The following is a 14,164-nucleotide window of genomic DNA, read 5'->3' as shown; positions in this document are numbered from 1 at the left end:
TTGTTTATCTTGTGTGGTCTGAGTCAAATAAAATTATCCTGTTTATTTTAATTCTACGTAATAACTAAACATAATCTCCCATGTAAGGAAGTGCTTACAACACGTTACCACATTTTTTTCCTCCGTAGTTAATAACTATATAGTCATTGTACACAGATCTTAGACAATATTCAGACAGAGTTCAGTTTTAATGCAATCTCTTCAAACAAAATTTCAAATGAATGAAGAAAGGATTTCTGTTAAAATAAATAAGAATGTTTTCATACATCGTTTTTAAAACTTATTATAAAGAAGCACATTGTCCTAAACAGTGCCTTTTTCATTGGGAGGATGAGACTCCCCTTTCTTTTTTCAGAATAAAGTTTTATTCTAACCAGGACGTAACTAATTACTTAACATAATTTTTAAATGCAGTGATGTATGTCTACATCTGTCTGGATAATGATGTTGTTTATTTGTACTGATTAAAATATCGTTTGATGCTAAGCTTTGTTTTGTACATGAATTCTTGTTTTATGTTGGTTGATTCAGTGACTTCTGTACTGACAAAATGTTGCATTGATGAAAAGATTTTGTGGGATTGATAGTTTTCTGAGAACCGTTTCAACAATAATATTTGTTTTCCAAAACATACGTACCCCTACTTCAACTATTACTCAACTGCCAGGGTTTTCTCTTTTGCCCATCTAAATATTGGTATGATTTTTTTTCTTTGTTTCCTCCACTTTCTTATAACCTGTTTAATTTCCCTTGGTGGTATTTGTCTCCTGACACTCTCCACCTATGTCAAATGCATCCTCTATCCTGGTATTGTATATAAGCACCTCGTTAAGATAATTAATGTTATCCTTTTTCACTCAAAAAAATGTCACTAATGAGCTTACCAGTACTATGATCAATTGGATATACTCTGAACATTCTTCATGTTATGTAGTTGATTCTTATATTTGTCATTTTATGGTATGAATTCCAGAATTATTATTTCCAGTATGGTGTCAAATCTCTCCTATCTCACCTCAGATATATAGCGTCACTCAACAACTGGCAAACAGGGTGAGTCCCTTTCATTTGAGACTGTTTGGTGAGTTTTGAGGCTGCAGTTGAGGGCAATCCTCAACATTCTTGACAGAAGTTGTATTGACTGCAGCTTTTTTTAGTCTGTTGACTTATCAGTCCTCTTGTTGGACTGTTATGAGTTTGTGATCTTGCATTGCTGGAGTTCAGGGTTTGATTCCCTATGGTGGACATGCCAAACAGCTTAACATTGCTTTGCTCTAACAGAACAAACTTACATGCCCAAATCTTGTTCCAATCAATGGTAATCTGCACACACTTTAAATGAAATATAAAACAAAAAGCAGGCCACTTTGTGATGAGCTGCCTTTGAATTATTTCCTTGTATTGGTTTATCAAGAGTGTGATGGTTTGGGCCTTTTCCCAGTTGTTTTTGAGCCTGCATCTTACTTGATGGCTGGAAAGTCTGAAAGCAAGTTTTTAAGTTTTTTCTACATTACAAACATTGTGGTTCATACTGGGAAGTTTACTTCTCAGTTATTTAAAGGAGCAGTTATGCCTTCTGTGAAATGGCTGATGGAACTTTATGATTTAGCCTACCATCACTAGGTGAAAGGATTTCCTAGCTGTCAAATAATACATTTGCTCCTAAAATTTCGGGATTGTAAGGTAAAGTTTATAGTTAATCTGAATAGATCAATATCCTCTAATGGGACAGAGTAAGTTTATAGACTTACAACTCTCCTATCCTCCATTTTATTTTCTTTACACTTCACTTTATTGGAAAACTTCCAGCATCACAAACTTGATTGATGACAAATTGGGCTAATTTTTAGCATGCGCATTAGTTCCTTTCTCTGTTTCTATATTCATCCCTGTTGAAGTTGACATCTCTAATTTAATTGGCTTCTACAAGGGGTCATAGTTCCACTCGTTTGTGGGTCCCTACCCCTAACATCAACCTCTCAGTATATTGCTATCAAGAATATATTTTTTTTATATCCAAGGGTTTCAGTTCTCAGTTGGATGGCTGCTAGTGGTGTTGGTGATTTATAATATACCATCAATATCTGTTCAAATAATTTCTGGGTATGTGGTAACCTTAACAATGAATGCAGGAGCACTACAGGTCCTTGAGTAAGTATTAATCATTCATTTTACATCTTATCTATCCAGTCTGTAGAGTTTCTATTTCTTGCAGATCTTTGGGATTTGAAACTTAGTTCTATGGCTGTCAGAGTTTGGTTGGTCTGGTGGTAGTGAGAGGGTTGTGTTAGTTCTTCTAGGGCTTCATTCTTGTTAATTGTTAGACCTAAGAAGAAAGGAGGTTGGTGTCCAGTCATCTATCTTTTTCATCTGTATCAATCCCTAGATTCTCCAATATTTACAAATTACTTATTCCTCAATCTGATTTCACATTTTTTTACTGGGATTGTAGATATCCAAGTTCATTTTAATTGGTTCCTATATACACATTGCCATAGTGGCTTTCCACCACTGTCAGAATATTTTGTGCACAAGGATCAGGTATTGCAATTTCAGTTTTTTATCTTCAGACTCGCATAGGTTTCACATTGATTCTTCTGTATTTTATGATTTTGTATCTCATTACCTCCATTCTATTGCACTATGCACACACTATTCCATAGATGACTGGTTACTGCTAACACAATTTTATCAATTTTCACAATGTCACATTTTGATTCTACTCTCAGAAACAATCAAGACAGGCTTCACTATCAGTGCTAAAACAGCTATTCTTGCTCCAATTCAATGTGTCATCAGTCTGAGTATTTTTTTTATTTTTCACCTTGTTTTTCAACTAGGCTCAGCTGACTTCTATCCTGCTCTATGCTGTGGATCATGGAGCCTGACTTGGATTCACCTCTCCTTCTTTAAGCACATGAATGATCTTTCTTTTTTGGGAATATGGATGCCACTCAAATCACTTGTGGTTTTGGGACAAGACATCTTTTTAATGTTTTTTTTTTGTGATCAAGGGATCATAAACATCAATTTATTGCATGAGTAGTTGTAGAGTCTACATGTGCAGTTGTCAGCTGTTTTTTTGCACACAATAGTATTATCAGCTTTTATTTTATAGTTTTATCCAATGTCAACTAGTGATATTTTTCTGAATTCTTGCAGAACTCAAAACATGGCACATCTATCACGCACTACATGTTTTGAGAATGCAATGTTAATTCAAGTTCAGGGAGAATGAACTTACTATTCTGCCTTTCTTCTGGTCTCTCTAATGAAATATAAACCTTCCAGTTCTAACTTTTGATTTAATTCTCAATTGTTTCATGAACAATAATCACTGACAGCACTGAATGACTTTTAAACTGTGATATCTCTAACTCAATGATATATGTTCTTCTTAAAAGATTTTTATTATTATATTCTATTCCATTTGTTATGAAATTGAGAGAGATTTTGTATTGAAAAGTCTTCAGTTTTGATAGAAATAGCATGTGAAAGTTGAAATCCTTGTCCAAGTACTATCCTGTTATAACTCATTGTATAGGCTTAAGTTGTATGTAAATGAGAGAAGTAAATGACTAGTGCATCCAGATGACTAACAGTATGCTTATTTATCTTATATCTCACCATAATACAAAACCCTGTTTGTTGTAGCTCAGACTGTTCATGAATTTTAGTTGAAAAATGTCATGTTGTATTATATTATTAGAAGTTTGTAACAAAATGATTTTATAGGTGAATGTTAAAGAGCAAGGACGACTTCTGAGACAAGATGAATTCATAGTTTGGCAAGGACGCTCCCGAAAATCATTGCGCCATGTTTTCCTTTTTGAAGACCTGATCCTTTTCAGTAAATCTCGACGAGATCCTGAGCGAAAAGGACATGAAATTTATCAGTATAAGCATAGCATAAAAGTTAGTATCACTGTACGATAATTTAGTTTTTATCTTTGAATGATTGATAAGCCAAATTACATATCTCTACTTTAGTATATTTAATGTTTCAACATTAACACATTCAACTTCTGAGTACTCAGACTTACAGGTTCTGGGTCTATGAAACATTCATTTTTTTGACTAAGTTGGATTTTAGCATGTATTTTTAAAACTTTTTATGTGTTTTAAGTATGATGAAGAAAAAAAACACACTCCAAATTGGCTACAACATTGCATGCTTTCAAACAGTGGATGGCAAGGTTGTTCATAACCAAGAAAACAGGAGCCCCATTAAATGTTTTTCACACAAATAGTTATGTTATATTCAGAGTTTATTTAAATACCTACACTAAGAGTTTATGTGAAAGATATTAGTATTATAATGTATGTTATGATTCAAAGTTTTATTTTATACAAGTTTTAAGTTCTTTATTTTAAAATAAACCTTTAAAAAATTACTTAACTTTGGATGTATTATCACACGACCAATGAGATAAGATTCTCTTTTGGCACTCTGTATCTATAATAATACAATGGTAGTTGAGTAGATGTAGGTCTAGAGAACAATATGCTTACATAACCTTTTGACTTTTTCATTTCAGTGTTCTCTAAATGAATACAATTTAAACAAGTAATAAATCTTTAAACATTTGTCAACTCCTACACCCACTTTCAACAGATGTGTTTGAGCTATATAGCCTCCATATAAATGTGTATAGACACTAGAAATAAGTAATTTTATAGTGTAATTTAACAATGTTTACTTTAAAATTGGTGCTTAGTTGTTTTCACATAGTACATGCAATTGGCTGTAGTATTGTTGGGTTCTTGATCAACTTTAACACTTGTGTTTTTTTCACCTAAATACATAATAGTTAGAGATACAGTTTAAATTGTATTTAAGTCTTATTATTTTACTTTAGTCAATTATGTATTGGTTATGTTTTAAAATGCATAATTAAAAGGTTTAAATATTTTTAAAGTATGCATTATGCTTTGTATTCATTCTCAAGGCTTATGATATTATGAGCCAAACAAAAATTTGGCCAAAGGGCTGTGCATGTTTTCTAAAGAAATTGTAGTATGCCTTGAGAGCACTGGTCACTTGTGTTGAGATGTAATAATAAGCAGTCAAGGAAAAGAAAATATTAAAAATTAAGTATATGTGAAATGGATAAAACTCAAAATTACAAATTTTGATAAAGGAAAATCTTTAAAGATATTCTGCAAAAAATAAAGAAAGTATGTTTTTTTCCCATTTCCTAATTTTAGTTACTTCACTGCATTATGTGTTGGTTATAATAGTTAGAATTAGTGATATAGTAAAAACTATTAAAATAAAATATAAACATGTAATTTAAAAACTTTTAAATGTCATTTTAGGGGCTCCTAGAGATTGTGAAAACTATAAAACAAACCAACTTTTTTTGATACTTGAAATAAAACTCACTTTACACTCAAATTATTTAATATTTTGATGATGATGCAAGTTACTACTATAGATAAATGTCATTTTTATTAGAAAGATGCAAGTAAAATAATGTTATTCTTTGTGTACAAAATGATTATAAACTTTAACAAAACCTTACAAGGTTATGTGAGGAATGTTCATAGTTACTGCATGTTTCTTTTGTATATAATGTGCTGAAAAGGTTTAAAAGTCATACACTGCAGTTTAGGTTAAATGAATGTTTGAAATAAAGACAATGTTAAAGTACTTATTCTGCTTTAAAGTATCTTGAAGAATCTTGTTTGTATAACTTAAAGCATATTAAATGTAGTCGTGGGCAGTTGCATAAGTGTGAACACTGGTTTTAACGACACTAACCCTCATGATACTGCCACATACTGTTTAAAAGCATTGGGTATTGTGCTGCTTATGAGTTTTGGCACATCATACTATAATGATTCACTTATGTTATGCTATCCTCTTGCAGTAGACAATAAAAAGTTCACTATGAAACTGTAGCATTGTATGTTATCCCTGACTCTGAAATTTTGAAAGGTGTAATAACTTGTAAGTTTGTTGCAAATGGAGACATTTTGAAATTTGTTTTTTAAATTCCACGAAAGAAAATTTATTCCTATTGTTACATAAAATGAAAGAAACGCAAGTTTACAAACATAAATGACAACTACTGCTAGTTTTGTTGTTAGGTCTCTGAGAAATAATTAAAAATGAACTTTTCATGATATTTTTGAGGAATAAATGTTAAATCCTTTTTTCTTAATGTTTTAAATGATTAATCTAACACTTTAGACTTCTGATATTGGAATGACAGAGAAAACAGGTGACAGTCCTACTAAGTTTGAAATCTGGTTTCGTAAAAGAAAGTTGAATGACACCTACATACTGCAGGCACCAAACTCTGATGTAAAGGCTGCTTGGGTTCATGAAGTCTCTAAGCTTCTGTGGAAGCAAGCATTAAGAAACAGAGGTGAGGATATATTTTAGATATGGGAGCTGTTTATATCAAAAGTTTTTAGAACATTAGTTTATAAAACCCTTTAATCTAACTGTACAGTTACATCACCAGCACTGACAGATATCTATTAGTACTTATCATTCTTTTCTTTCTTGGTAAGTAAACTTTCATATTGAAACTACATATTTTAGTAATAGTTAAAACATTTTATTTGCAAATGCAACTACAAATAATATTTAAAGCACCACTCAAAATACAAAATCTGTGGAGATATACAGACCTATTACTTAACCCTAAGTGTTCTAGGATTGCATATAAATATACATGTAGTGGCTGTAATGCCATATACATGACCGAAATTATATGCAAGTTACACCTGTGAGCATCAAGCAGAACTTGGAAATACAAAACTGTCAAATCCACCAGACTTGCAATTTACACACACATAATGAAAACAACAGCCACACCAATCTTGAGTATAGATTTCAAAATGTTATCTGGATTATTCAGTATTGAACGTCTAATTAAACAAAGTTTACCTATTATAAATTAACTCCAACATAATATCACAGCTTCATTAAGAATTAAGTCTGTTTTGAATAACTTCTATAATATGATTCCAATTTTGTATTTTTTATTCTTTCTTGTTTATTTGGCTGTTTTTAATCTATTTCATCCTTTTATTCTGTATCTTAATTACTTTTATAAAAGGTTTAAGCTTTATATAATGTTGTACCTCTTATTTTACCTTTTTCAGTGTAGTTTACTGAAGGTGAACATGCATATTCTGAAACATTCAAGAATTAAATGTTTTTTATTGTATACACACATGTCAAATGTTTGTTATTGGTTCCGTTGTTCTGCTCTTCATCATTAACTTCTATTCCACCAGTGTATCTATTACTGCATTATGTGGTTGTTTTCATTATGTTTAGAAATGCGTTTGGCAGAAATGTCATCAATGGGGATTGGCAACAAGCCATGCTTGGACATCAAGCCCAGTGAAGATCAGATCAATGATCGACTAGTAGCTGTTCAGCAAAGTAGCAGAGGTAGTTTTTCATAATGATACATTTACAGGCACACTGAAAATAACCTTGTTCCAATATTTGAGTAACGTATTGAAAAAATAATGTACTTCTTACTTTTATAATGGTATATTGTGTGTGTAATTAAATGTTTCTTTCTTCTGAACAAGAGTTAAACTGTGTGACCCAAAACATGTTAGTTTTTTAATACTTTCTAATAGTTTATAGTCTCCATGGTGGTAACAGCAAAGATAACCCATTTTGTAGCTTTGTGCTAAAATAAACACCATGTATAATTTTCAAAGTACAATTTTGCAACCATAAATTTCATTTTTATTCACAGTTGTATTATTATTTGTAAACCTAGTTTGAGTTGAAGGTTTTAAACCATAGTATTATCACTAACTGATAGACTGAATCACTGCTGTGCTTCATATGATTAACATATGATTAATGATATTTGCATTTTATCTAGTGCCTCAATTCCACAGCTCAGTTACTGTGTCACCAAATGATTATCTGCGAAGCAATAAACGGCCTCATTCTATTATATCTGTAAGTAGTTCATCATCAGGAAGTAGTCAGTCTTCTTACACTTGTTACGGAGCTCTACAGTTAGGCCTTGAGCCAGGTGAAAGCCGTGTTTTCCTACAAAACCTTATGGAGGAATCTCACTGTTCTGCAGGTCAGTTATAAAAAATGTCTCTTCAAACTTTGGAGAAATACACTCGTTTTTTAGAGAGCCTTCTCATATAATTCTTCCAGATGACAAGCAATATTAACATAGTCTTAAATATTTGCATCAAATTATCAGTTATATGTAAATCGTTTTTTGTTTTTTTTGTATTTAAAAGTTGTAAATATGTAAAATCTAGCTTCAGCCAAACTCAAACTGTTGTATTTGTACTATTTACATTTTGAACTTTTTTCCTTACAATTTAGGTGTTACTTCTTTTGTAGTGATAGAATTTTATTTATGATGTTTTAAAATCCAGCATTGGTTGCTATACTATTCAATTTCATTATTCAGAATACCATATTTTTTATTGTCTTCTAGGTGTTAAAGTAACAAGTGTATATTACTTAGGATTTTAAGCTAGAGTTCTATCATTGTTAATCTTTCACTTCGGTAGTTGGAGATAACAGTATTGAAGTTTTTACCATACGACATAAAATATAGCTAAAAAATTAATAACACTGATTTTTCATGATTGTGACCAGAGATTTGGTATATTTCAAACTCATAATTTTGGACCATACTTTCAACTTTTTTAACATGCCATTAAAGAAAGGTTACTCTTTCATTACTAAACCTAAACGTATCTTTAAATAGTTATAGGATACAGTATTTTTATAATTGGAGAGTACAATAGTGAACCATTTTGCAGTGGGCTCCATATGATATATGGGAGTTAAGTATTTATGCTATAACTTTTGATACTTTCTTTACAAAATTTGTAGACTTTTAGTAAAGACTGGAATTTTTTTTACACAAAAATCAAATTTTTAACGAAGTACTCTTTATAAAAATTTGTTTGTGAAAAAATTGAGTCTATTATGTTGCTAGTGTGAGCATGAAGTGGTTTTCGTGTTATGATTAAAAACTATTTTTTGTTTCAAAATTCTCATATTTTATTTGGATAATGTTTAAAACCTCCTAAATACAGTTCAAATTTTTGTTTTCAGCAAAACTTTATATTTTCTGTTATTTTCTCTACCATAATTATATGGGATCTGTAATTTGACCAACCTTGTAACCATCTTAAAAATTAGGAAATAAATATAAATTATGCGTTTTTTATTTCAGAATGACTACATATTATAACATAAAAACATAAATATTTAGTGTAACTAGCTAAAATCTCATAACATTATACATTTATATGTATATGTATTATTTTTATTACCCTGACCTTCCTGGCTAACATTATAGAAGGTGCATTGAGATGGACCACGTGCCATATCCAATAATATAAAACTGACTTTTAGTCTTTCCAAAGAGATCTGTTTTGGCTGTGCTTTTTGTGCACTAGTATTTGGTAAAACACAGTCACGTTTCAGTTATTATATTTTATATATGTATATAGATTATTATTATTTACAAAACGTTTTAAACTTTTTTTTTTTTCAAACATAGAACAGGAAAAATAAATGTTTCAAACAATTATGTCTTTTTGTTATGATGACTTTCATATTTGTTTGCTGCTTGCCATAGGTTGTTAAGCCTTATCAAATTTTGCACGTGGAGAATGTGAAATGAAACAGTTTTTCTTCAGTTTTATATATACATTTGAAATAACCCAAAATTCATAAATGACTGTATCAGTACTATAGAATTGTACTATAATTTATCAAGCATAGTAACTAAGTTGCATTTTGTCTAAAAAAAAATTATGGAATTTCAAGCAGATTAAAGACACAAGCTCACTGCTTGAAATCTTGGTTTGAAATTATGAGATGGTTTTGAAGCACTTTAAAATGGCTAACAAAGCAACCTGGGAGACATTCTGAGCTTTCGAATGGTTATTGACATTTCTTTTATTGAATATATATAAGACCCATTTCCAAAAATGGAAAGAGGTGATTGGGCCACTGTATTTGATTCAGTACATAAGCTATATCTGAGCAAACAGAGAAGATGTAAGATTTTTAGTTTATATTCTAGCTTGTGAATACTGGTAATTTGACTTCCTAATTCATAGGAAATCCTGAACTCAGTATTTTGACATCACAAACATCTAATTTCAACCAGTGCTACATTGAACATTCCATGTGACACACAAAAATCAATATTAAGGTTTGTTCTTGTAATATATGTTTTTAAAGTAAGAAATTAATTTATACTTAACATTAATATTTGAATTATAACCTACAATTTGATACCAAACTTATTAACATAAATTCATAAAATAGTGGTTTAATAAATGTTTGAATGCAAGTCAACAAGTGTGATGTAGCCTTTGACCAATAACCCATTGTGACAGGGTTAAACAATTATAGGGTACATTATTTAAACAATTACATGGTGGAACAGATAAACAATTGTAGAGTACAGTTGGGTAAACAGGGTAAACAAATCATATTGTGCTACCCAGGGGCACAGGTGGAGGTTTTCACTGACAGAGCAGGAGATGTAATAAAGAGGACTGGCAGAGATGCAGTTTCTGTAGTGCACATAGGGGCTAATGATGTAGGAAAAGGTAGGTCAGAGGAGCCACATAATAAGTACAAAGGGTTGATAAAGGCATTTAATTAAAAAGACCATAACTTAATTTTGTCAGGGGTACTGCCCAGAATTAACTGTGGGGATGACATTACAAGTACGTCACTAGATTTAAATGCTAGGCTAGGGTTAGTTTGTAAGAATGAGCAGATAGGCTTGTTGGAATAGTGGAATTGGTTCAGTGGAAAAAAGGAGTTTTTGAAATGGATGGTTTACATTTACATAAGGTAAGAACTCACTTGTTTGCTAAGGCTATTAGCTCAGCCATAAGAGAATTTTTAAACTAGGACTAGAAAGTGGCATGAGGGCCAGGAAAAACTAAATACAAAAAAATGAGAGGTAGTGAAATGTACACAAGTAAAATTAATTTTGTGTGTGTGTATATATACACACACATACACATGTGCATATTTTCATGTGTGTGAGATGGTAAAAAAAACAAAACATCCCACCACACCACATGTGGTTCATTTGCTCCACCAAGAATAAACTTATTTACTAATAGCGAAATGAGCCACCTGTGTATAGCATAAATGTGAACCATGGGTGGATCATTTGGTGATACAAATAATGTAACATTTATCTACAGCCTTATATACCACATGTGTATCAATCACACTTTTTATGTTGTTAGTCACTAGAACGAAGATGTACAAGACAATACCAACCTTTCTCAAACATCTGGTTGTGAACAACGTTTGGAAGTTCTGGTGCTATGGAGGAGAACCAGAGTGTAGTATTTGAACACTTACAGGGTACAGTAGTCAAAGAATTCCTGACTACTGAATTTAAACAAGTATAGGGTACAATATTTAAACACTTAAAGGGTGCAGTTATGAGATACAGTATATTACAGATTTTACTGTTGTGATTACCTATGTTAGAAAAACAAGACTATAGGTATTAGTAAGAAATACTATTTTGATCTTATAATATCTTACTCCCAATTTTATAAATTAGCTTTGAAGCCATGTATAAATTTATATCTGGATTAGATTACATGTAAGTAATTTAAAATTACTGCAGTAGATATTCTTTTTCTTTTTATAGAAAGTGGAATTGATACAGATGTCAGTATGACTGGTGAGTGTCCTTCAGAGTTGTGTGAGCTTCAACACAAGAAACCTGAACGTAGTGACAGTATGCTGTCTAATGAATCACTTGTCACAAATCCACCGCCATCAACACATTTACGAAGTGATAAGCAGTTCTTAGAAGAGGTTGATATTATTAGTTATTCTTTATAATTCATCTTAATGCTGGGTGTAATGTATTAAATCTGTAATTTTATCAGAAATTGTTAATTTAAGAGATAAGTGATACATTTGACTCTCTTAAATACTAAAAAGTACTCAGCTGTTTAAAGAGCTTTATCCTGGTCCAATAAAGTGCTTAAAACCAGTTTAAATCTTTGTAGAAAATTAATATTAACTTATTTACATGAGAGGTTAGACATCAGTGTTTCAAGCATATTTTTCTCATTTTTTTTATACACCAAGTTGCTTGTGGAACCATGAGAATTTTGATCACTGGGTCCATTTTATCTGTTTTATAAATTTTTGTAGTTTGTGGAATACTAACAAGTGATATTAATATGTAAGTCAATCAGAAAAATGTTGCAGTTCATCCACTTATTTTCTGCTGACATTCCCTGTACTTTTACATAGAATTTGAACAATTTCACATAGTTGTTTAGATGTTTTATTACAATTTACAGCTTTTATAGTAAGTGAGATTAGTTTTTAAAACAGGTAAGACATTTTAGTCACTGGTGAGATCATTATTAAATACACAAGTCAAAATAAGGAAATGTCACATGTTCAAAAAACTAATCCTACTTACTGTAAAAGCTGTAAGTTATAATAAGGCCCAGCATGAGGTCAAGGCACTCAGCTCATAACCTGAGGGTCGCGAGTTTGAATCCCCGTCGCACCAAACACTTGTACTTTCAGCTGTGGGGGCATTATAATGTGACAGTCAATCCCACTATTCATTGGTAAAAGAGTAGCCCAAGAGTTGGTGGTGGGTGGTGATGACTAGCCTTCCCTCTAGTCTTACACTGCTAAATTAGGGGTGGCTAGTGTAGATAGCCCTCATGTAGCTTTCCATGAAATTCAAAACAAACAAACTAACTAAATTGTAATAAAATATACTTTATCAGTAAGTAAACAGAAAACAAAACTATTAATTGTTTAGATAGTTATTTACATGTAGAAACAAAATTACTCATTAAGATGCTACATGTGAAAACCACAGTAGTGTATTGTATAAAACAGGATGGTAATATGTAGTACTAGCATTTAGCATTTTTATCTTATTTTACACTTACAGGTGAGAAAAGATTATATTGTGAGCAAACAGTAGTTTTTGCCATAACTTTATAATTACAATAACATGTCCTTATTAATATGGCATGATTCTTCACTTTCAGCTTCATGAAACAGTCACTGTGTAATCAAAGGCACAAGTTACAAGAAGATTGTATTGGGTCAAGGAATAATTGTTTCAAAACTGTGCCAAATGGTTAACCAAACATTTGAATCACCATTGGATCATATGCTTCTTCCAGTCAAGTAATTTAAATAATATTTGTAATATTTACAAAGAAAAATATGGTTGTTGGAACAGGTGAAAGAAACTGTCGCACAAAATGAGTAAAACCATATCAGCTATGGCACCTGCAGTATCAGTTCTGTTGGTGATTTATAGTGTGGCTATTAACACTATAATTTAGTTTTGTACCATTATTAATATTATGTTCACTTACTTGTAAAAAATTAAACAAAACAAAGTGTTTTAAGATTTTTATTATTGCTATAAATCCATTATTTAGTAATATCATTCTGTATTTAAATATTGTAACTTAATCCAAATGACTTGGTAAAACTTCTAATAAGATAACATTAAAATCTAGAGCTTAAAAGCTTGTATTTCAAACTCCTGAATATCTATTTAACTTGTTTAGCTTATTAGTTCTATTGCTTGTAAAAATGTATATTGTTTGACTTCATCAACATTATTTTTAATATATATATAAATGTATAAATGTCACTTCTTACTAAAAGCTTCTTCAGTTTTTTGATAAATAAAATTCTAATTGATATTTATAGAACAGTAGAACGTTCCTTCCTCTCAAGATGCATGATTGTTTTTCCATTAACTATTCAAACAAACTAAACAGTAATCTTAAGTAATATTTCTTTACTTCATGCTAAGCCAGTTCTTTGTCAGTTGAAATGATGTAGTTTTTACATTACTTTTAGTTTGATGGCTTTTAGCTTACTGTGGTATGTACATAGGTTTGTATAAAAGTTTAATTCTTTTATGGTATTCTCTAAGACAATGACAGTACTGTAGTATAGATAACATACACTCTTGATTATTTCTATGTGCCATTTTCTGTACGTGTAGAAACACTGGTAAGATATTCTCAGTTTAATAACATATCAATATAATGTGGGTAGAAACACTGGTAAGATATTCTCAGTTTAATAACATATCAATGTAATGTGGGTAGAAACACTGGTAAGATACTCTCAGTTTAATAACAT

At 31.1% G+C, this 14,164-nt stretch overlaps 1 protein-coding gene across 1 annotated transcript in view; it reads left to right on the top strand.

Annotated features, from left to right (window-relative positions):
* The window catches only part of LOC143232545 (puratrophin-1-like), an 18,258-nt gene extending 4,535 nt beyond the window's left edge, over nt 1–13,723 (top strand). The window contains exons 2-7 of the mRNA XM_076468115.1: nt 3,736–3,915; nt 6,197–6,374; nt 7,298–7,414; nt 7,866–8,075; nt 11,664–11,833; nt 13,045–13,723. Coding sequence (XP_076324230.1) covers nt 3,736–3,915; nt 6,197–6,374; nt 7,298–7,414; nt 7,866–8,075; nt 11,664–11,833; nt 13,045–13,068 — 879 coding nt within the window. The 3' untranslated portion in view covers nt 13,069–13,723. The remainder of the gene's footprint in view (nt 1–3,735; nt 3,916–6,196; nt 6,375–7,297; nt 7,415–7,865; nt 8,076–11,663; nt 11,834–13,044) is intronic.
* The last annotated feature ends 441 nt before the right edge of the window (nt 13,724–14,164 follow it).

This window comes from Tachypleus tridentatus, chromosome 11 (assembly GCF_004210375.1).
Source record: "Tachypleus tridentatus isolate NWPU-2018 chromosome 11, ASM421037v1, whole genome shotgun sequence".
NCBI classification, from domain to species: Eukaryota; Metazoa; Arthropoda; class Merostomata; order Xiphosura; family Limulidae; genus Tachypleus; species Tachypleus tridentatus.
This window is presented reverse-complemented; position numbering and strand designations above follow the sequence as displayed.